Genomic DNA, 25,763 nt, shown 5'->3' with positions numbered 1-25,763 from the left:
TTTTATTAGAACTAATAATTGCAGGCCAGACTGCTTTGTATCCTGTGTGTATCCATTTACTTCATGTAACTTCTGGTGTAATTCTTCTCTTTAATCCCCTTGTTGAGGCTGCTTATTCTTTTTGAATAAGTGGCACAAAAATGACACACAAATCCCCCAAAATAGCAAACTTGTGCAGAGGTAATCCTTTCCTGCTTGCTGAATTGACATCTTGTGTTGTGTGACATCACGAATGGTTGACAGTCCATCTTTCGTAATAAGTGCCACAAAAAGCCAAAGAAAAAGCCCAGAGTTCATGCTGTGAACTGATGTCTATAAGGTACCAGTTCCGACGTAGATTTTTCATTAAAGTTTTTGGTCTAATTTGAGCGGCTGTTCGACTATACACGATGCAAAACAGATTTGTGGGAATGCACTGGTGTGCAGAAAATGCTTCATCGCGGGTGAGTTTCACTCACAGCACTATGCACATATCTAGACACACACACATCCACATTCAATCAAGTGTTACAATGAAATTCATTTAAGCAGGCTATACATATGCAAATGCATGACATGCAACACGAGCTGTGTGCTCCAACATCAGAGAAAAAGGCTTTTCTATGACATTCTCAGATCAGGAGAGGGTGAAGGAGCCCCAAAGTGGCTTGCAAAATACATGCATGAATAATAAAAAGGTGCACATGTGTCTGTAAACAAGTCATACAGTATAGACTAGTAGACAAGTGTAACTACCTGCAAGGAGACATGACAACCAACTCACACTGACGAGGTGTGTTGGACGACACCTATTGCCTATTTCTTGTGTTCAAAAAAGACAAGCGCAACTTTCCATCAAGCTTGATTGTTGAATGAATTTCAAAACATGCCAACTTTGGTTTGACTGCAGATCTACATGGTCTAGATCCTGACCCTCCTCAGTGCATCCATCATCATTCATTTAACATCACTGCTCATTCGCCTGTACAAATCTTCTCCATTCCTCTGCCTCCTGCTATTTGCATCAACCTGTTCTTTCCTCCCACATTTCACCTTAACCCTCAATGAAAACCTTGTTCCACATCCACAACTTTATGCCCCTATTCCCACTTTTATGTCATCTTCTGTCTGTTCTACAAAAATGTCCACTTTCCATTAGCCTAATATGCATCTCCCCTCCTGTTGTGTCTTTTGTCCTCCCTCAGTGTAGCAGCTTTAAGACAGCAGCTTTGCCACACTTCTGTTTGTGCAAGCATCAATTCCTGATTAATGTTGCGAGTAAGTGACCCAAAGAGGACACATTCATTGATTCTTGTTTTACACCTTATAGCCTAAAGCTTCCCACTTTCTCCCTGATGTGTTTGTTTACCTTGAGGAGGCGTACAGATGGCAGGAAGGCTGCATGGCACAGTTTTCTGATAGTCCAGTTGAGTGGCCGTGGCGCATCCAGTTGGTTCATGGTGCCCGCTCTTCACGGTGCAGCCACCGGTGCCTGGAAGCTTCCCCCGGCACCAGGCTCAAGGTTGCCCCACCAGGGGGGGCAAAAATGGGAGAAGATCTCCAACTCCAAGCACCGTAAAGCGCACAAGTCCCAGTGCATGACCCTTCAGGCGCAACCATCAACCACAATCACCGCTTGAAGAAGAAGCCCAGAAGAAGCGCCCACTTGAGCAGCTTTTTGGTCCCTCTCAACACCCTCCCTTCCTACCCTCACTCCCTCCTCAGGCCCACACAGATCCACAGAGTCCGAGAAAAGGCTGGAAAACCAGGAGCATTAATTTCCACTTCCGCCCAAGACAAAAACAAGAGTGTGCGGTATTTCCCCCAAGTGGAGCACAGCTGAGGAACGCACTCAAGAGATAAGAGCGTGCAGTGTGAGAGGGATGCAGGTAGAGAAAGGATGAGAGAGAGGGAGGAGAGGGGTGAGAAAAGGAGAGAGAGAAGCAGTGCAGTGCACAATAGCGCAGAAGAGAGAGGATGGAGCGCATAAATGGAGCAGCGTGACGGCCAATGAGTTACATTGAAGGCTGCCTTTCAGCCACTGCCTCCATGATGAGCAAGATGGAGAGAAAAGGAAGAGAGAAGGAGGAGACAAAGACAATGCTGAAAGTCAAAATTAAGAAAAAAAGCAGAGTTGGGAAAAAGACAAGTGATGAAAGTAAAGAGGACAAGAAACAGGATAAATTGGAAGAGGGGTGGTGCAGCACTGGATGATGGTCAAGAGGGAACTGTGTGAACCAGTGGCAGCTCTCTCTGAGAGGGAATTCTGATGGAGCCTGAAAATGGAAGCACATGAGAAAAAAAAAATCGCTGCTGTGTCTACAAGGAATGCGACCTACTTACTGGTTTGCAGATGCTGCTTAAATTGGTTACGCAACATATTAAAAACTGTGGATGTCAATTTTCCCCGCCTGCTTTCATCAAATGATGCAATTCCGGATGCACTATAATGCAACATACAGTGTCGTGTATTTGCACCATGCAACTGTCTCTTACTGCTCATTAACTAATGGCATAATCACAGAATTTATTTCAGCAGAAGGCTTTATGTTATAGCTCAGACACTGTGAGAATCAATGTCTGTCCCTCAAAGGACAATCCACACCACTGTATCCCCACAGGGATAGTTACTGGATATACAGGGTGTTTTTTCATATTTTACAGGGCCAAAAAAGTCAAAGGTAAAAGATTAGAGGCACTGATTAATCCCTCTGCAAAACAATGTCAATATATCACAAATATAAGTTACAAAACTAATGTGTTAATCCAGATCAATTCAGAAATTCATTACACTGCGATTGGCTGACGAGTCGCGGGTGTACCCCGCCTCTTGTCCGAAGACAGCCGGGATAGGTGCCAGCATACCCCCCAACCCTAGTAAGGACAAACGGTATAGAAAATGTATGGATGGATTAATTACATATTTTTTTAATTAACGCAATAAGCACACCCGCATTGCATAGTGACTCAAAATACCCTAATTCCACTCACTGGCATGGATTGATGCCACAATGCGACTGGGCCGCAGGAACCAGCTCCATCAAACTGGGCGACTATAAACAACATATGAGCGATCTCAGTGGGGGGTCTGAGTACAACAAAACAATATGAAACCGCCGACATGAAGTAGTCTGCACACACACACCACATCGACACAAAGCACACATAAGTTAAGGATTCCTCTGCAAGTACTTTGGGACGCCTGGTTTGCGCCAAACCACCCTCACGTAACTTGTGACCCCATTATGCTACACTACACAAAAGCCACTCTTATGAATATTGTTGAGGACACAGGCTTTACAAAGTGTTGGCAAGTTGCGTTTCAAGATGCATTTTCCAAGGTGCCATCAAGAAGGTCAATAATGATGAAAATAAAATGCAACTAATAATGAATGGGTAGTCATTGCGATTAATTTAAATTAATCCTCACCGGCCCTGTGATTAATCTGATTAAAAATACATTGAAGAGATTTTGAGCCTGTCATCAAACATGATTTATTGTAATGTATTGTTTCACAATAACAGTGTTCCTAATACACTTGAGTGATGTGTGGGATGCAGGTGGGAAACACAATGCATATAACGCATTCACCACTGTTCATCTTTTGTCAGGTTATAGTAATGTTTTACTACATTGTTTATTAGAAATAAGGATGTTAAAATGGTACTTACAACACTCACTGCACAGTTAATTGAGTAATTGTGTTTTTACAAAGGTAACACTCTGGTACTGATCATTTCAACCATGGGGAAAAAGTCCAAATCCAAACAAATGTTGAAAGTCAACAAGTGGCCCAGAAGGGGAAGGAGTTAGCAATCTGCTGACTGTACATTTCATGCATATTGTGTGTCTATGAATGTACAGTACAGTGATTAAGTACTGAAAGTCATGTAGTCAATGGGCAGCCTGATGCATAATGCATTTTCTCACCTAATTACAGCACACACTACAGTAGAATCAATGAACTGTCTGTGCACAATGCCTTCTAGGATTTTGTGCAAGCATAATTTGCTGCAATTAATAGAAAACAAGCATAACTACTTTTAAAAGCTTTGTTTTATGATTAATTCATGTTATGTAAATAATAAACCCTAATTGCTTTGAAATGACAACATAGCACCTTTTTACACAGATTTACTGCAGCGTCGAAGCCAGGAGGCTCTGGGTTGGAACCCGGCTCTGTGTGGATTTTGCAGGTTATCACTATGCCAGTGTGGGTTTACTGCATGTACTCCGGTTTTGTGCATGTTAGGTTATTGAAGTAATACATTTTGTATTATAACTACAATACCCATAAAACCCACACAATAGTCTTATTCCAATTCGATTCTTCCTAGCTGCGGTAATATATGATGTAATAAATGTTCTTGAACCAGCAGAGATCTTTACACTGATCTTCTATTTTATGTATATTTTGAAATTGTTAGTTGTAGGTGAAATGGAAATTATTTCCATGGTTGGAATTGCTGCATTATTGAGATATAGTGATGATAAAATGAATCTTGGAAAACGTCTTTTCTTGAAAAAGAAGGGCACATAAACCTGAAAGGAACATCACGGTTCTATTGATTGGCTCTCATATTAACTGTAATTGCATTCTTAAATATTTGCAGTGGAAGTCATTATTGATGTGCTGTTTGCAAAATACGTTAACAATTTCTGCTACACAGATGATACTGACAAAGAACAGGAACTCTGGAAATCCAATGAAAATTGTTACCTTTCGTGTCTGCCGCTGTCACGCTTGTTAATTAGCGTGGAAAGTGCCAGTGCGCAAAGAAAATGTTGAAATGTTCAAAATTTGTGGAGCGCCTAATTTTCGTGAACTAGGCGAATACACCAGGAACACACCGCAACCTATGTGCAAACAACGTGGACTGTGCGTATCATCACATGAATGGTTTAACTTTTCCACCACCTCTTGAAGAAAGTCAGGGGGAATTGGATCTTCCTAGTGAATTTCTGTTAATAAGTGATAATAATGCCCAAAGCGATGTTTTCTAGTCGGCAATTCCCTCTCCCACACTGTCCACGTCTTTTTTTTTTCCATTTTATTGCCTCCTTCCTGCTCTTCACACATTCTCTTTCTGTATGCTGTGAGATAATATAGACTTCCCTTTCTTTTTTTGCATGAGCTTCTTCTATGGAGTTCAACTAATATCTTGTAGGTCCCTTGCAAAGAGGAAATAATGAAGCTAGGGGTGATGCCTGCTGTTGTGTGGCGTCACGCGAGGCACAGCAGGACCAAATAATGTAATGACTGCTTCAAGGATGCAGGAAGTGGTGGTGACAATGCATACCAATGCTGGAACAATGCGCGTTGCACGTACTGTTGTTGTGCACGAGACATAAAGAGTGATTGACAAGGTGTGAATAAGTCGTGCAGGAGTGTGGTCATTTCGTGCCAATGCGCACCATTTTCGGTCACGGATTGCGTGCCGAGCGCATGCATAAACAGAGCACAAACAGTGCGCAAACTAGTCTTCACGCTTTTCAGGCGTAAAAGATACTGTACAAGATACGCAAATTGCGGGATAATGCAACACCGCTTAACACACAAGCTGCAAAGCGAGAAGCCAGGCTATACTGTAGTTATGGGGCCAAATTACTTCATGTGAATAATACGGTATTAACTTAATTATGTATTGACATCTACAAATCATGTGGTGTCCAATCATCACCATTGTTATATCTGACGTATTTCGGTGTGTGCAATGTTTTACTTGGCACTATTTTCATGTACTTAACATAGTACAGTTATCTTTTTGCATGTTTTTATGACGTTGAACACTGATTGAACACTGCGAAAAATAAGTTTTACGTTTTGAGTGCACCTCAACTTATCAGCTGAAGTCGTATATTATCAACCATTTTCCCCTAGGTCAATTTTAACACACTATGATAGATGTTGGCATAACTTAACTTGTGATAAATTAAGCATTTTGAAGCTTATTGGAAATAAAAGGACTGCTATTTTATCTTCATTAGGGACCCACATCCTCAAACGACTGACTGAGCGGAATGAAACTAGTAAAAATGTAAAAGCTGTCCCTTGTTATCGTTGGTTTTCTATAGTATTTTAAGCATTTTATGATATCTGTTTCTTCTCTCTCACATTCAGCTCCTGATGACCAAGGCCAGAAAACACTTTGCTTGTCCAAACAAAGCATGGACACACGACAAAGCCAAATGAACAACTCAAGATGTGAAAGACTTAATGTGCCTGGATTTGTTGAGAAGGGAGTATGATGGCCGGGCGTTGGCATAAAGTCACTAGGGGGTACACATGTGTTGATCATACTGCATGATGCTAATCAAATAAGAGGAAACAATGATTGCAACTGGGTCAGCTGCGGTTTGTGTATGTCCAAATAAAAGGTGTGCTAGTCTGAATGGCTGCAGGATAAAAAGCGAGCAGCTTGGATTACATTAATAAACCTTGAGGGAAAATGAAGTAGAGCGGGAATAAAAGTGAGTGATTCTGAATGCAGACAAACTGAATTGAAGCACATCGCAAAATGTCAATTTAATGCACAGATAAGTAAATCTTACCATGTGGCTTGCATGTATGACATTGTAATTTATTTGCAAAACATATTGTACATGAAAATATTCTAATCTCTCTTTTAAGACACGACCGCACATTCATAATGGGTGTGCTGCCCTGCTGACAGTCAGGGACTGACATTAAGAATCTCTACCTCAATACCCTCCACCTTCCCTGGGGACCGTCAGGACCTCAGAGGGGCTGCCTATCAAATTTCTGTGTGTGTATGTGTGTGTGTGTGTGTTCAGGAGAGGGGTTGCTAGAATGAGAAAGCATGAGAGCATGTCCATTCCTTCTAACCTTACTGCTTCACATGTCAACCCTGAAATGGGCATCTACAAGATAGAAAAAGCATTTTCCTGCACTTCCTCCCTCCTGACTCTAGATGGCAGTCTGCCAATGTACAAAAAAACACCTCAACGTGGGCGCAAACAAAAACCAGAACTGCATGAAAAAAACACACATAATAAAATGAATCTAATCAAATCATAGAATAGACTCGCTGCTGTCTGATTTACTGCACTGAAATTGCATGTTTACTAAAAAGAGGGCCACCAGGGGGCAACAGCACAACACACCAGAACTAGGCTGGCAGCCTCACATCATTTGATTTTTTTAACTCACGTTTGAATACACAACATTTGGTCAGGGAGCGAATTAATCACCGCAATCATAAAATAATGAAGCATTTGCAAACAACGCGGCTAGACAATGAGATGTGCGTACAAGTGATTCATTTCTCCCCCTGGGAGATCAACTTGGCAGATGCTCAATTTCGGCACAGAATTATCAAAGCATAATAGTAAAACTGAAATGTTGACGGCAAAACAATACATATGTGGATACATATGCAATATGTGGAGATTATTTTGTACAAATAAATCATATGCCCAGGGATGACATTTCAATATAAGCTGATTTCATGCATATAGTCTCTGCTCTTGAGCGCTGTGACTTGTGAGGTATGCATATTATACATTTCTCATCATGGTCATATGTAATAACACTATGTAGCTGAGTCGGAGACATGCTGACCTGGAGACGTGGTCTATCTACTCTAACAAGAGTGAAAACAAGGTCCATTCTCACTTGTCAGTCAAACAAAAGCTGCTTACTATCATGGAGACAAAGAGGAAGACAAAAACTTGGTGGATGCGATCATACAGTATGTCATCAATCCAACAATGCCTCTGAATAGAGGCAATTTTATACTGTAAGTCACATTTTAGCATTCTTAACTGTCCTTAAAGTGTAAAAATAAGTTAACTACTAGTATTGGTAAAGCCCCAAATTAATAAAACTCTCTTAACTGTAGTTACAAAGAGACGTAAGACATAATGCAAAGGTTGTTAGCGTCTCAAGTAGCGGCGTCTAATGATTATACATGACACAAGCTGTGACCTGACAGTTTGAGGAAAGAGGTACTGCTAATATCGGTATCTGTTGATATTGGTATCGGTAATGAAGTGCTGAACAATATCGGTATATCAGATATCGGTATAAAGCCAATATCGAGCATCTCTAGCCTCAAGCATCTTACTTTTTAATATTCTTAATTAGTTTACAAGTGTCAGAAAGAAGTTAAACTCTGTAAAATGTCCAAAAAAACAACAGAACACTCTGAATGGAACTTTGAAGAACATACTGGATGATGACGGTGGAGTCTTTCCATTTTAAATGTCAGTCATCGTATTTCCCCGCGTTATTTTGGATTAAGTGTTGCAAAAAAATCCACTAAATGCAAGGAGAAAAAGTCATTGTTATATTACAATGCTAAAACAACAAAACACTTTTTAAATAATGTCTTACCTCCAAATAACAAGTAACAGCGTCTATCGCAGCTGATCAGACCATCATGGTCTTGGTCCAATTTAGAGGTGTGTTTTCCCTCAAAGATGTTGGTCAGTTTGAATTGAACGACGTTCAAATTTGGAGCTTTAACTGCATGTCGTGTTTGAAGGTTTTTCATGTACAGGAAGTGGATTTCCCCTGCAGCACTGTTAGAGCCGATCCCGTATTTGTTGTTACACCAAGCATTTCATGTACACTGACTGTAATGACAGTTGGCATCAAAGGCCAATTATGCAGGGAAGGATTTCATTTGTGGTTCGCATTTGTTTCTTCTTGCCTCTACATGCTATGATGAGGTGTTTAGTGGTCAGTCTTCTCAGGGGTGAAAGGCATGACAAATATAACCTCTGTGGATAACCTGACCCATCAAACAGTATCCGCATAGAAAGCAATAAACATGTGACTGAAGGCACGTGTTCGCTAAGTTGTCTGGTATGGACGGATGGTGGAAAAAGCTGCCATCTAATTTGGTTGTCTCTATGCGATGCTCAGTCCCTGGTGGATTCTTAGGATGTGACAGTTCAATACCTCCCTCAATATGCACACGCACACACACAAACGCATAGCAGCCCCCTACTTCCCTTGCCCTGAGGAAGCAGGAAGACCTCTGCTGAGTCCTCCATCTGGAGAGAGGCTATGATGCTATGATTATAAGCCTGCAGGGTGATTCTGTTTACAGATACACACAGAACATGTCAAATATGTTTCCTGTACTGTATATTGTTTTCCATCTTAGCTCCTTGACAACCTTCCTCTCTGAGTTAGCACCCATACCATGCAGTATGTTTCCACACAGTGTGTTGTTTTGCCACATCACTTTTCATCTTCCCGAGCTTCATCATTGACGTTTAGATGCACTAGAAACACTAAGTGTTATTGGCAGGCTCAAGGGAGTGTTGTTATCGATCCGGCAAACAATGAAAGAGGATGGAAAGTAACAGACAGAATGACACAACTTGGAGTGGAGCGCTTCCGATTCCTGAGATTACAATGTTATGTAAGGTTTGGGATGTTGTAATTCAACTTCTGCAAAGAACAAGAACAAGAAAAAAAACCACAATGACCTGCCTCGCTCTTGGCAGAAATAGAAAACAGATGTGAAACTACTCTTGACAGATATAAATGAAGCAATCTGGCTTAAACACTTTAATACTACCCAGATACTACAAGCTGTCATGTTGCCACATCTGCCCATTCACATACACGGGCATGGAGTGATGGCGGAGGCTACCTCCCTGCTCACGGAGAACAATTAACGGTTGAAAGTCTTGCTCATTTTGCTATCGCCTCTGGATGAGTCACCAGCACGCCAAATATGTGACAGCCACTCACCCTCCTGATCCTAAAAAAATGGTTCTAAAAAACAAGAAGATATAAGATACTGAGGGAGTCTGAGAGTAGTAGCATTTAGTAGGATTTTGTACAAAAATGAGAAATTAACTTAATTACTCAAATGTAATATAACATATATTTTGTTCCTCGAGAAACTTCTGAAAAAGACAGGTCATCTTATAGACCGGGTCGAGACATTTTAATATGTAAACCATCAGGTAGCGCCAAAAAAACTTCTCCAGTGAGTCTGAGCTTTTCTTCCTGTCACTCACCCATACTAGTAACTTGGCGAGATGAGAACGTGAAATGAAAAAGTGTCTCAAAAGTCTGTTAAAAAGTGAGCAACAACAGAGGAGGGGTTATGATAGTAATTTTAAAACCATGGGGCAGAGTTCAAACATAAAATTTGATGAATGATATTTCACTGATATTGAAATATTGAAAATGATTCATTTTTTCTCCTTCTTTTGTCTTTGATTTTGTCTAAGGCATTTGCGATAACTTGCAATGAGTGTTTTACAGCACTATGGAGGAATTTTGGACCACTCATCTTTGCAGAATTGTAATTCAGCCACATTGGCATTCCAGCATGAAGCGCCTTCTTAAGGTCATGCAGCGCCTTCTTAAGGTCATGCAGCGCCTTCTTAAGGTTATGCAGCATCTCAATAGGATTCAGGTCAGGACTTTGACGAGGCCACTCCAAAGTCTTCATTTTGTTTTTCTTCAGCCATTCAGAGGTGGACTTGCTGGTGAGTTTTGGATCATTGTCCTGCTGCAGAACCCCAAGTTGGTTTCAGCTTGAGGTCATGAACAGATGGCCGGATTTTCTCCTTCAGGATTTTTTTGGTAGACAGCAGAATTCATGCTTCCATTTATCACAGCAAGTCTTCCAGGTCCTGAAGCAGCAAAACAGCCCCAGACCATCACACTACCACCACCATATTTTACTGTTGGTATGATGTTCTTTTTCTGAAATGCGTTACTTTTACGCCAGATGTAATGGGACACACACCTTCTAAAAAGTTCAACTTCTGTCTCGTCAGAACACAGAGTACTTTCCCAAAGGTCTTGGGGATCATCAAGATGTTTTCTGGCAAAATTGAGACGAGCCGAGACGAGTCATGAACACTGACCTTAACTGAGGCAAGTGAGACCTGCAGTTCATTGGATGTCGCTGTGGGGTCTTTTGTGATCTCTTGGATGAGTCGTCGCTGGGAACTTGGGGTAATTTTGGTTGGCTGGCCACTGCAGGGAAGGTTCACTACTGTTCCATGTTTTTCGCCATTTGTGGATCATGGCTCTCACTGTGGTTCGCCGGAGTCCCAAAGCTTTACAAATGGATTTACCTCTTCCAGACTGATAGCTCTCAATTAATGTCAGTTATGTTTTAACGGGGGAGCGCAATCACTTTTTCACATAAGGCCATGTAGGTTTTTTTTCTCCCTTAATAATAAAAAGCTTTATTTTAAAACTGCATTTTGTGTTCAGTTTTGTTGTCATTGACTAATATCTAAATTTGTTTGATGATCTGAAACATTTAAGTGTGACAAACATACAAAAAAATACAAAATCAGGAAGGGGCAAACACTTTTTCACATATAAATTTGGCGTTCTGTCAAGTACAAACACAACCACAAAGATTGTGCATGGCAACAAATGTTCCTTTCTGATGTAGAAATGTACTGTAAAAGGTCTTTTGAAAAAAATCACAGAAAATTCAAAGTTACTGAAGAGCAGAGAACAAAGAGCTGCAGTGTTCTTGCCTCCAGTTAGATTCAATCTATCCGTCAATATTCCAACAAGCTGTGAGAGAGTTTGACAAAGAAACAGCAAGAGTTGATCCACTTTGCTCTGCAATAAAAAGGCTGCATATGGCATTTGACTTGCAAGTAAAATGACTTATATTACTTAAAAAGTCCAAACGTCCAGTTTTCTCAGGACATGTGACACGTTTTCACGCCCTGTCCGGGCCATCTTGTTGTTTTTTTTTTAGAAAGTCATGTGATGAAAACAAAATAATGCTAACTTAAAATAAACATTAATATTTGTCCATTGAACTGTATTAGAAATGTATTTTCTGTGTGATTCCAAACATTTTAAATATTTTCTTTTGTAAAAATTGCTGAATTTGTACATTTCTTGAGCAAATCCGGGGCAGAAACCTAAGTTGAGGCCGGCGTGAGTGTCTCTTCTCGGCTTAGCACGCAAGGCCTGCCTGCCATCTGAGAGCACTCAGTCAGTGCACTCAGTTGGATCATGGCGCCTGTCAGTTTCTGTTTGCCAGCATGTCGCTAATAATATAATGTTGCAGCAATATTTATTATGCACCATGACTTTCTACAGCCTGTGTAATGCCTTTAATGTAAGTGTGACGTCATTATTCTTGCTAATGGACAATAAAATACAGAGAAATATCATATGCTGCTGTACTCGCCTCATCCTGGAGGGGTCGGGCGTGTATGAGCTGGAAGGTACTTGTTGCTGCAAGATATTGTTATACTCTTGCTGAATGATTGAATGGATTTCACTGCCAAAATGTATGATTGTATGATTATATATTAAGCTCATCACAAGGCGATCAGACTTCTACAACAAACGTTTCCTGGAGAAGGAAAGGCTGTATGTACTTCATGTACAGATATAATATAAGAAAACAAAGAAGTACTTGAAAACTATTGACAACATTTTTTCACCAAAGTCAATTGTTATATCTTATTTGTTTTGTTATACTCTTAATGAGTAGCCTGTATTAACATTAAAAAAAATATATGTCAGTGCCTCAACAGCCATGAACCTCACCACACGCACTAAGTAATGTTTGATGTACTACACTGCTGATGGGGATGTCATAAAACTTCATGTAAAAAAATCCAAACTATCCAGTTCCTGGACAAGTGAGTAGGATGCTAGTTTACTTCTGATATGTCTTTCTCTGCTATGAAAATGAAACTGAAATCACTACCAGGTCTCATCTGTTACCCATCAATTAAATGACACTTTAGTTGGGTGAGATCCAATGCAAGAATTGGATCACAAATTCTGCCTTTACAAAGATAATAATGCTCCGTTTTGATATACAATATCAGGGAATGCAAGAAACTCCAGGAACGAGTTTAAAAAAGTCACAAGAGGATAACAATCTGCCATTAGCGACAATGTGATAGAAAAAAAAATTGGACTCTCATCACTTGCACTGACTGATCAATGATGCAGAGATGTGTGGGATGGAGGCAAGAGAAAATCCCTGCGAGACCCAACCAGCTGATCCCGATGGACACTGAAGGAGAAGTGTGGAAAGACGGTACAAAAAAAACCCAAAACATCATATATCGCTAATAAAATTGTGGGGGGACAGAATGCTTCTATTTCTATAGTCACTACCACGCTGGTTGGTGGAATTTTATTTTGCATAATAAAGCGATTGATGCTGATGCGTTTGCATCACAGTTTCCTGTTCGAAGCTTGATGGCAACAAGTATGACAAAAAGAACGCTTGTGTTTTATGAGTACTTAAGACAATATTAGCAATCCACTATGGTAATGTTGAGAACCATTCATATTTAGGGACCAAATCAACCATAATGGGGCATTTTTAAGGTCATTGGAGATGTAAAAAAGAGCCCAAGAGATGACACTGCATATCAAGTAGATGATTATTGGTTTTGGTATTGCAGTGGCATGAAACTCTTGGTCTGACAGCAAATGCAAATTTGATGGGATTTAAACAGATCCGATATGGCACTAGGATCCAAATGCTGTGGAAGTGTGATCTTGGGATACTCTATCATTAAAAAACACACATATGACCATTGTAACATTTTCAGAGAAAAGCTGCACTGCAAGTTACTGACATTTCATAAATAAATAAGTTTAAAAAATAAAAAAAATAAAATTATAATGCATTGCCTCCTTGCTGGACTTCTTTGCTGCACATTGTTGAGAAAACTCACTCAACTCATTATCTTTTCTCCACTGAAAACTGACCTTTACTTGCTTAATAGCAAGCTGACAAACGAAGCCACCGCTAAAAGATCAAGATTGTTATCCCAAGGATAAATGGTTAGAAATTAATAATGATAGAGACACACTTTAGAAGGAAATCCATAAGGAAGGAACGAGGTACAGCAGATCTGAAAGACTAAATAGCAATTGAAGGCTGATGAAATAAATGTGGCTGCAACCAAACTGTCTATACACCATAGAAAAATGGCTTCCTATGTGCATAGTGGGCCTCAGGGTAAGCATATACAATATATTCAGTGAAAATGCTCCTTAAATTGACGCCTTGGGCATTTCTGAGGTTATAAAAGCCATACTGGAGATGCTTACCACAGATGATTGATGGCTGCTGGATAAAAAGAGGGAGGAAATAAAGCACAAAAGAGAATCCCGACTTTTGAATCTCTGCTGGAAAGTATCCTCATACAAAAAAAGAAGATCAGAACATTCTAACATTATATATATTATTATTTCTATATCTGCTTTAGCAGAGAATAAAAGAATTCTGTTGTATTGAGTAGAAGAATGCTGCCCAAAGGAGTTGCAATGGTGTAGCTAACTACACAAAAAAAAATTCTACCGAAAAACTACACTTGTGGCGTTACTTTGGAATCAATGCTAGCATGCATGCAATACAGATATTTTCAAAGGTTTATAATCATAAAACCAATGACCAATGACCTATAAACAATTACTTACTAAGTCCTGCCTGTGCACTTCAACCACCATATTTTCACAACCATCAGGTGCACAGTATTAAAAGGTGCAGTCTCAGTTACAGATGCTATTTTTGTATTTAACACATACACAAGGCTATTATTGGGCGCGGTGAAACATACGTAGCGTGTCGCTCAGAAGTCAGTGAGGAAGCAACAGTGCTTTATTTCTTTGGACAGATTAAGAGCATAACTCTCATTCAGTTTATCAAATCCACTTGAAATCAGGATGGTCATCACTCAACACAACCGTTTCAGTCATGGTGCGCAACTAAAAACATCACACAGCAACACAAAAACAGAAAAGACACTACTGCTACTTTTGCAGAACAACAACTAACAACCATGTAGCTCAAACATGTAACTTTAAGAGCATTTGAACCAAAACACTACCGCAAAGCCCGCTGGGGAACAGGAAGTGCTCCCAGCGACGCTACAATACGCTAACATGCATGCTATTGTATGTTTTTAAAAAGCCTGCAGGAGCAAAACTGAGTTCGGTTGTACTTTATAATCGCTTGTAATTGCACAATCGCTTGTTAGTCCTCTGAAAGTGTGTGTGTACCACATTTCACTGCGATTCGGCTAAACAACCTTACAGTAGGTGTTTTGTAGGGTACACTGTACTTTCACAAGTTCCTTGAAAAGGAACTGGACAAATATTGGAGACGATATCTCGACTACAAGGAAATTGAAGACAAAACTCACAACGACTTGATGCGGTTTGAAGTTGAGATGACACCATTATCTGTATCTGTAACACTCCAATAAAAAACACACACAACAATAAAAACAATAAATAAAATGCAGTATCAAGTCTCCATAACCCAAAATTGCACTTCAATAAATAATGAATGTTGGGTATTATCCCTTAACGGAAAGGTTTAACAGAGCGAACAACAGTCTGTGAGCATGCACCATTTTTCGCTGTTTTGTTTATATTTACTTTGCCGACCAAACGCCTTAGTTAGCGTTGACTTTCAGGACGAAGGCTCTGCTGCACCTCCAGCAGTAGATTTTTTTCCCAATTGAGAAGACTGGACAGGATGGTTGTGTCTGAGGTGTGCATGCAAGTTGGTCGTATTCCCCTTCTCTGTCGTCACTACTTTCGAACAAATGGGACATATCAGTTCTTTGGTGTTCATGCGCTCACCTTGTTCATTCTGTTAAATACAGAAATATTCCCACACTGGGGCACAAGACACAAGATTCCTTTTGAATAGAACATGTACAGAACACAAATTAATGTTCCTTTCAATCGGGATATCCCGATAGGTGTATACATGACCCAATATTCGTTAGAAAAGGAGTAACCCAGGGGTAGTATTCGGGTTTTTAAAAACGGGAATATGAGCATATTGTGGTCTTTCAAAAGGGTCATTGGGGTTTACAGGGCAGTGCGCAACCAGGTTATTGCTAATATTCCGGTTATTATAGGGTTATTTGACTGCATGTGAACATACTGATTAAATTGTGAACGTATGAGCCCCTGTAAATCCTGCATGGAAGTATGAAGTGAAGTGGGACGCTGTGTATATCTGCATATATCTTTATTTCACTTTAAAATGCTGTATAATAGTCCTATATTAGTCTGGACATGTGGATTAACAGTTCTTTGTTCTATCTTTCTATCTTTGTTTATCTCACAGAGGTGCGAATTACACAATGTTAAAACACTGTAATATGCACTCTAAAAGTTGCGTGAAAAAAAAAATAGAATGTTCTCCTTGACGGGCCCTGACAGCGTGGCACTAAAGCGTGGTGTTATATTGTTTGTAAGTCACAGCTTCGCATGGTGTAAAAAATACATTTTCTCATATTCTCTGCTGCAGTCGAGTGAGGGACACGGGCAGAGCTGTGCCTCGCAGTGCTTTTGTCAGAGGGGTAGGGGCCAGGTACTCGGGCAGGGAGCAGCAGATGGAGACACACAGGACGGGAGCAACAGAATCTTCGTGCAGCAAAAAAAGTTAATATATCGATTTCATATTCACTGATATCGATTAATCAGGGATACGTCAGAATCAGCCTGCCGATACATCGGTTGGGCTCTAATTGCAAGTGTCAACATTTAAAAGTTAGGATTTATGGTATATGAATGGATGAATGAAAGGAATTATCAGTAATAGATATGGAGAAGGAGTAGGATTAAATAAGCTCTGCTTCCTCCTACTCCTTTTCCCACATGTTAAATTGTGCAAATATAACCACTGAATGGAATGTTCCTTAATGTAACTTGTTAAGCATGTCTGAAACAGATAAACCATGCCATACCGTACCATGAAGCTTCGGAAGAAATTTCAAGGCAATCCAAATTACGGGGTAAAACACTGGGTTTTAATAAAAGTGCCACCAGGTGGTGTATTGGTCAGAAAAACACTAGCACAGGCAGTGTTCACAGTGTTCACTAGTTGAGACTGAGTCAACAGTGCCTCTGCAGGGTGCAATCAAGTAGTGGACTACCCCCTTTTCCACAGCGGGCGCGGTTATCATTTATTCAGAATTTTGCAAAGACTGAGTGTGTTTCCACCAAAATTATGCTCAGCCCCCAACTTTCCCAGAAACAAGTACCTAGTCGAGCGTTAGAATTCGGTGGAATTCTTGACCATCCCTAGTCATTGTTTTTGATTTGATCTTCAGGATTAGGATCGGCTGCCGATCCGCTGTGTTTGTGAAGATCGGATAATATCGGCTTCCGCCACAAAATCGGGCTGATTACGTTCGTAACTCTGAGCCAGACTCCAACATGGTAGGTGCAGTAATGCGCCTCAAAGATGGTTGCCACTAGACTCGCGCCACCCGCAAGAAGAAGAAAACACCAACATGCAGACTTGTCTGCAGTGTACCGTGGTAGTGGTTATGTTAGTTTCACGTTGGACATTGGGTATTCAGCTCCGTAGCTACAGCAATAGCTCCCTCTCACTGTGCCCGGACTGCTGTGTCATGGTGTAGGGAGCTCGCATGGGAAGTGCTGCTCCAACCGCTGGTTGTGTATAATAGGGACCGCACAAACACTACTAAACATATCAAAACGGAGGCGAAAGAACTTAGAAATTCCTATGTTCTGGAGCGTGAATGGAACCTAGCGGGGTTCGCTTAGTTCAGCTCGCGCAGCTGTGTGTGCGTGTGTGTCCGCCACTCAGGCTGGATGAGTTTCCAGCATTTTCACCGTGTTGTGTTTTACTGCTTTAATGTAAGGACCATTTTACAAAGCCCACTAACGACATGTAGGTTCTGAGTGAAAAAAGATGAGAGGCAAGTTTATTCTTGCACCCAGCGCGTATCAAACGTCAATTGCCATTCACAACACACAAAACACATTCCGGCCTTCAAAATAGAAGAAAAAATAGAAGAAAAATATTAGAAAAGTTAGTTAAGCTACATACATTTCTCAATTACTGGACAAAATAGGCCAATGATGTATTTCATCAATAAATGTAAGGGTTTTTGCATATCGTTCACTAACACAAATAGCACACACTCTATGCTGGTAAAATAAGTGGAAAAGGTAAAAAAAAAAAAAACTGAATTCTGAAAAGTAAAAACGGAATTTGTGAAAAAATAAAACGGATTTCATTGGGCCCTAAGAGCGTTTGTTAAAAAATGAAATAAATTCTAAATAACACCAAAAATTGATCTATAACCATGACAAATGATTAGTCCTACCCTAAAAGTATTTTGCACGCCCATTTTTTTCAAATGTATCTTTTACTGGATGGACTTTAATTGGATCTTTTATTGGATTAGGGACTCACAGGGGTTTGTACAATACTGTCGGTCATGCTGTGTAATAAAATAAGTACATTCAACAATACTTTGATTGCATTATTTTTAATGCTTTAAAGAGCTATTTTCATAACCATATTCAATTCCACAAATTTATGTTCGTAACAAAAGCATTTTCTTATTTAAAAAAAAAAAAAAAAGATCGGTATTGGATTGGATCAGCAAGACTATAAAAAAAAATCAGATCGGAAGTCTAAAAATGTGGATGGGGACATCCCTGGTTGTGATCATTGATGTTTTTTAAAAAGTCGGTAATTTCATCTTTAAGTTGCAGAGCAGGATGAACCACTGGCACAATCACTGGCAGTGCCAACCCAATTTAAGAGCAGCACTAGCTCACGCTCTCTAGAGATCAGTTCAGTGCCCGTCTGTTAATACCTTTAGCCCCCAAAGTCCCTGTCAGTGGAGGGATCGGCAGAGAGATAACACACATACGCGCACACACAAATCTATAACTGCTAGATTAGCTTTATTGCTTGCCGAGCTAATCTTCTGAGTCAACAGAGCAATGCAGACATGGCTCAGTGTCAGAAGCCACGACAGCCAACAGTCACTCATTTCACTCAGATTCCGCAGTCTTTAAAACCCCAACCTCCTTTTTCGGCGCTCCGTGTGGCTTTGCTGTTCAATTCATAGTCTCGACATTTTATGCACACTATCAGAAGAAAACGGAAATAAAATTTTCATTTGGTTCTAGCTTTCATTTCCAAAGCATGCCAATGTTTATATGTATGTTTATATATGTGCTTATATGTGATCCTTTCAAACCATACGGCTGCTGCCATTTTGACAAGATTCTTTCCTTTAGACTCGACAGCAGACATTGAGGGTGCATACATTTCCGGAAAGTGAACACGCAGGGTGCAAATTTAGCCTAGAAGCTTCTTATCAGGTGACTGATTCATATTTGAATTTGAAGCCGGTTAAGTGAAATAGTACATGGGAAAGCCTTCAAGTCACGATAGCAACATAGACGTGGTGTAATGACCATTTTGCAAGTCAGTGTAATAAAGCTCTACCTAAAGCTCAGCGGCCGCAGGCGGCTGATAATGGTCTTTATGGCAACAGTGATTGGCCACACTGAGCATGCAGGCCTCAAAGGACACATCTTGCGGCATCAGATACCTCAACTTCAAAGCTGTGGTTCAAAGAGAGGGTACAACACAGGATTCACATCAGCCAATCTCCATTCAAAAATGCCCATATTTACATGAATGAACACCATACATTTATATGCCAAAGACAAGTCTATCAATCAAGTAGACATTTGCTTCCTTGTCCTTGCTTTTTCTACAGTCGGCCACTTTCTCATAGAGCAAGCACACATTCTTACTTACTTTTCAAACTACACTGTTCTTACCTTTTATCTGTATATGAAGTACATGCAGCACTTTCCTTCTCCACGTTCTGATACTTTGTTGTAAAAGTCTGACCACCACATGGTGAGGTCGGGTATTCATTCGTCCCTCATTGGTTCCAGCCCCGACCACGATACGAAGGCCCTAACCCTTCATTATCTGTTTCACCTTAACAACGAAGTACAGTAGTACCTCGCATAACGTAAACCTCCTTTTACGTAAATTCCACTGAACGTAAAGAATTTATGTAAAGTTTTTGCATCGTATTACGTAAGGAATTCCATATAACGTAAAGCGTCAAGTCGGTGCAAGCGACAGAGGGACTAACAGAGTACACTTGGTGACGCCTTCTGATGCTTTACACTCTCATTGGCTTATTATACGCCTACGCTCTTATCTCATTGGCTGACTTATCCAGTGCGTCCATGTTTGTATGTGAGCTCCCTTCCTCATCGTAGTCGCCCTTAAACTAGTTTGCACGCATTGAAATCTCTTCTTAATTTCTTTACTTTTCTTTGTGTTAAAATTACCGTAGTCATGGGCCCTGAACCAAGTGTAAGGGATAAGAAAAAAGGGAAAAGTTGTCGATCGAAACGAAGCAGGAAGTTATCCACAAATTCTGACGCTTCATGCTCTCATTGGCTGATTATCGGAGCACCGCCTACGCTCTCATCTCATTGGCTGATGATCGGGGCACCGCCTACGCTCTTATCTCATTGGCTGACGTATCCCTAGTACACAAAAATTAGTACACAAAAATTTAAGAAACGGATATAATTTTTGGGCCATTTTGACATCTGAAGTACTGTTTTAAGAACACAAAATATAAAAGCAATCTCAATAAAACTGTGTTCTGCTCACAAAAATGTCTGGGAAATGAATCCAACGTCATATGTAATTTAATTTAAGCTTTGAAAAAGAAATGGAAAAATACCTACTTTTTATGGTGTTGTATAGCACAGCTCAGCGGTATAGTAAACATGTTTTTTTTTCTTTTCACTGCTCTCAAAAATCAATTAAGGCTCAAGATTTCTCTGAAAAACAGCAGGAGGAGGGAGGGGCACGATCATCGTTCTGCATTGAAAAATAGAACGTTAACCATCTAAATGGGCGCGACAAAGGTTGAAACATGACTGAGCATCTCAGAAAAACTTCCCTCTTTGAGCATCTCCACCGCTGCTCCTCTCCTCCTCTGCTTAAAAGAAAATACATTAGAAAAGAAATGCAAATTATCAAGCTTTAATTGGAGCCCAGGCAGGAAATCTGACAAATCCATAAGCGGCAGCACTTAAATCTACAGATGGAAACTAGCACTGCGCTAAATCTGGACCGCGACAAATATGTCCATTAATGTGCACTGTCCCATCCAAATGAATCTATCTAAATGGAGAGAGCACACAAAAGAGAGAAACTAGCTTTTAAAGAAGCACTCCAGATAGACTATATCTCTTTCTTTCTGAAAATGTGCACATATAAGTGCTTTCCCCACCACAAGGAAATAATAAACCATCAAGGACTGAAAGAGAAAAAAGCCATAGAGATTTCAAAGATTTTTAATTCAATTCAGTTAATTTTAATAAATACTCACAAATCCCCATAATTCCCCTCCTGGTTGTTCATCAAAAACACTAACAAAATAAAAAATGGTGGATGCACCCCCCCACTGTAAACACACTCCAATATTGCACACAAACAAACACGGCGGCCATATTTTTCAAGGACATGCCATTTTTTCCATAATTTTAAGGCAGTTGGGGCTACAGTATCAGAATTAGTGCATATTTGGTTTCGTAACATGAATCAAGCAACAACATTCATAGTATGAACATAGATTTTTAACGCAGAAAATGTATGTCGACTGGGGAATACTCACCGATATTTGGGAAATGATTCTTTTGTAAACATAAATCCATTCAATATCATAATTCAACTGGTGCCACCTATTATATTGAAATAAACAGCTATGGCCACTCCCTTCAAAGAACAATACCACATACACAAACACATTCTGTCATTTGGCTAAAACATGCTCCACTATGTACATTCTCCCACCCCCCACCACTATTCCTCATACCGTTTCAAAGTTATTGTTGCTACGGATGTCACACAGTAACCCCTACACAGGCTCCATCGTATTTGTACAATCGATCAAAAGGTGCTAAGCGGATTAAATGTTGAGGATGGGTCAGGGTGGCAGCCTGGTCTTGGGTTTGTTCTGACTCAGCTCACCATCTCACTATAGGAACTGGAGATGAAAGGTGTGGCTTGAATGCCGCTGAGACAGGCCAATTACTTAGCACACCTTTCCCTAGCTGGCTGCCACATGCTGCCTTATCTCCACATGACATCTTTCCACTTCCCTGTGCTTTGTAAATTAAATTCTCTTTAATTAGAGTGAACTGCATTGTTATATGCTAACGCTTTACTAATAGGCTGTGTTGGGTGCCTGCTTGTAGTGTACATTTATTTAAACTAGTACACGTGACTATGTGAAAGAATGCCAAATACACTCTCAGGTGTATTTTTAGGGATACAATGACTTAAGTAGTGACATCAAAGTTCTTCAGTATGCTCGATGCTGACTTTTACAGCAATTTACGTATTTTACCCTGGAAATTGTACAGTTACGTTAGCGCGCAGGTGTCAAACACAAGGCCCGGGGGCCAGATGTGACCCGCCACATCATTTCATGTGGCCAGCGAAACCCTGGGAATAATGCATGTCAATAATGCACTTCACCTTTGTCCTTCTGAATGTATTTGATCTGTCATTTTGACAGAAAAATTGTACTGCATGCAGTTCTTCTAAACGTCAGTGTTATCTATTCATGCAGCAAGACATTCCAAGCATTTTTCAAAAAGAAATACTTGAATGTCTGCTTGTCACCATGACATTCTCACTTCACTTCTCATTTCGAAGCAAGTTATCCATCAATTTGTTCGTAAAAATATAATAATCAAATGCAAGGGCAATTGTGTAATAATACCATGAGGTTATATTCATATTTCTATTCATATATACTGAGAGTTAAAAGTGGCATGTGGCCCTCAATAGAAATGAGTTTGACACCCCTCCTTTAGAGTGTGAAAACTGGCTCTTTTGTGCATATTAGTGTAGATTGTACCTGAAATAACATAAATTGCCTGAGACTGAACATTTCATGGAAATTGTCTTTGCACTGTAAAGACAAATGTAAAGTAAAATCCAAAAAGGTGCCTGTACCAGATCTCAAACTTGCGACCTGCCAGACCACAAGCAACGTCTGCACACGCTGAGCTGATGCTTTCTTGGTGAGTGATCTAAGGGTACACTTGACACCAATAAGCAATCTGGGCTGTTTTTTGGGCTCACTTGACACCTAGGATGTACTCAAAAGAGGTCATTTTCAACGGTGCCTGACTTGCGTGCCATTCTCTCTCCCTCTCCTGGCCCCCGCTGGCCTGTGCTCACGCTGGGCATTTGGGATTTGTGTTTGCTTGTACCATCACTTCTCTTTTTGCCTGACTTTGTGGAGTCAGGCAATAGCTATTATATATAACTATTAGGAGTGTCATTGTCACTGTGATGAGATTTCTCATTTCTCTCAATAATAAATAAATCAGTTAAATGAAAATGAACTTCAGAATTTTGCCAGCCTCCATATCCTGTATTGTCATGTGCATGCATGTCTGTTTTCCTAGTCTCTCGCCTCCAGAAAGGCAGGAAGAAGGTTCACTCGGCGCATTGGTTCAGCACCTAAACGCTCTATAGAACAACGGCGTTCCATAGAACAATGGCAGACAGATTGAGACCTTTGTCAGTCATACAGTCGCTTTGTCTCTGTGAGGTTTGGTCGGCAAAGTAAATACAAACCAAACAGCGCTAAATGGTGTTCGTTCACAAAAAGTCATTGCAAAAGAAATGCTGCTCTTTAATAGAGCTGAAAAGCCAACATTTCAAGAAATACTGCAATCGGTGAGAAAATATACGCTGCAAATGGCAATTCTACAACTTTAAGGAGTGACAGATAACATATTAAAGGGGATATTGCATTATTATCATATATTTATGATGATATATTTATTGTTTTTATTATCGTGTAGTATCATAACATAGTTTGGACTCAAAAATATTGACAATAGTATTGTTTAGCGTCAATTTGTGAGACAATAAAAGCACCTGCATTGTTTTGTGACTTGGTTAAATAAAAAGTGTGTTGTTACAGTCACATTTTTTCATTGCACTTTTCTTCAAATTAATGTTAAAGTCTCGTTCTCGTGGACCCAACCTTGTGCATCGTCTCTGTCTAGGTCAAGAACACAGTCCTTGTGGTTTGTATTTACAGTCGCCCCTCACTACATCATGGTTTGAATATTGCTCTCTCACTCTTTTGCGGTTTTTCAAATATTAATTAATTAATAAATGATCATTGCTTTGTGGTTTACTATGGCCCATTATTAGTCACAAAATACTGAAATACAAGTTAAATGTTGTATTATGGCGTCAGTAATGACACAAAACATTGATGAGACATGACATATCAAATTACTGTCACACTGTATGTAGTCAGCCATGGTATGTCCCACATGAGGGAGTGGCATGAGGGGGTGTGGAAGTGGTAAGTTTTTGGCTTCTTATTTTGTCTTTCTGCCCCACTCCGTTTGAAACCCTTTCTTAAGTATCCAAAAAATAAATTGGAGGCTAAATAGGTAGCTCGCTAGCATGCCACGCAGACTTGGCTGTGTCCTTGCGGTGATCCCCCCCATATCCTGCGCATTAGCAATGTGGTGTAAACAAAACACTAATAGGACTATAAAAGTAACTATAGGGGTGTTATTTCCTGTCCACATGGCTCTAATAATGGTAAGAAATGTATTTAGAAAATCATAAACACGCATTCTATGCTCTAATTACGAAGATACTCAATTTGATAACATTGAATTTTATAGCTGCGGAAATTCACTAAACTGCGATAAACGAGGGATGACTGTATTGAAAATTCAAACCAAACATGCTTTAAGTGTAAAACAGGTAACAATGGTGATTTACTGCAACGCCTCCCTCGATCTCTGAATTGCTTGAAGCAAAGTTGTGTTTTCAGAACCACATATGGCTGGTTTTTATAACAAACTACAGATCAACAGTGGGTTTCTCATTTAAATGAACAAAACAATCATTAATAGAAGGGGCTCAGCCTTACTCAGCAAAATGGAAAATGCATGAGTTTTTCTTCCAAAAAGATCAGATCATTTTGAATAGAAACAACATACAAGGTGTTGGATTCAAGCAAATGACATTATCAGACCATCTGCAACGTTGATCTTCCTATTATCACACTTACTTTTATCACTATTCTGCAGCGATGAGCCACATCACCCACATATGTCTGCCAAAGAGTAACTCTTGTCCATTTTTAATCCAACTGAGCTCTCGCACCATGTTTTTGTGAACAAAGTCAATGCAAGCACAATAGGCTCAGTAGTATCCACAGTAAAAGTCACAACACTGTCAAAAAAATTCAATAGCTTTGCAGGTTGAAATGAAATTTTCGGGTGGAATATTCAGTGACACGCTGAAGAAACTGAAAAGCAATAAAGAAGAGAACTCTGAATTCAAATTTACATCATAAATCTTGTGAAATATGGCTCCAGCTGCAGCCCGTACATAAAGTACAGCAGGTACCACAGCAAAAGCACCACTTCTTTGGAGACCTTTCTTTATTCAGAGTGTCACTTCAAGCAGCAAAGGGAACTCTGTGAGCTTAACTCTTATCCTCATATCCCACTGCCTTTGCAAAAGAAACACAATGTGCACATGGACAAAGGACGCTAGCAGGAGAGCTCTGTGTAATTACGGCAAGGTTCATTATGAAACCTTATATTTCATGGAAAATGGAAAATGGCATAGCTGAGAAATGATGTCAACAGGTCTGCAGTGACAAAACAAATGACATTTTTTCCTGGACAAACATACAGTGGTGCCTCGGTTAACACCCACCCCAGTTAGCGCATGTTTCAGTTAACAACCACAACTTTTGCTAAAATTTGCTAAAAAAAAATTTTTTTTAAAAAAAAGAGACGCCCGTCGTCATTTCAGAGGTAGGACCTTCTGGAACGGAGTTATGACATTAACCAAGGCGACACTGTACCCTAAAAATTAGGGCTGTCAAAAATAACATGTTATAACGGCAGTAACTCAATTATTTCATAAATGACATT

The 25,763-nt window shown here is 40.0% G+C and overlaps 1 protein-coding gene across 17 annotated transcripts in view; it reads right to left on the bottom strand.

Annotated features, from left to right (window-relative positions):
• Positions 1-25,763, bottom strand: part of trpm3 (transient receptor potential cation channel, subfamily M, member 3) — a 182,423-nt gene that overhangs the window by 129,565 nt on the left and 27,095 nt on the right. For 7 of the 17 annotated variants that reach the window (XM_054772866.1, XM_054772867.1, XM_054772856.1 and 4 more), the window contains exon 1: positions 1,349-2,152. The exons of the other annotated variants lie outside the window; for them this stretch is intronic. In XM_054772866.1, coding sequence (XP_054628841.1) covers positions 1,349-1,438 — 90 coding nt within the window. In that variant the 5' untranslated portion in view covers positions 1,439-2,152. Of the gene's footprint in view, positions 1-1,348; positions 2,153-25,763 lie in introns of those variants that run through there. 17 annotated transcript variants of the gene reach the window in all.

This window comes from Dunckerocampus dactyliophorus, chromosome 4 (assembly GCF_027744805.1).
Source record: "Dunckerocampus dactyliophorus isolate RoL2022-P2 chromosome 4, RoL_Ddac_1.1, whole genome shotgun sequence".
In the NCBI taxonomy this organism is placed as follows: Eukaryota; Metazoa; Chordata; class Actinopteri; order Syngnathiformes; family Syngnathidae; genus Dunckerocampus; species Dunckerocampus dactyliophorus.
This window is presented reverse-complemented; position numbering and strand designations above follow the sequence as displayed.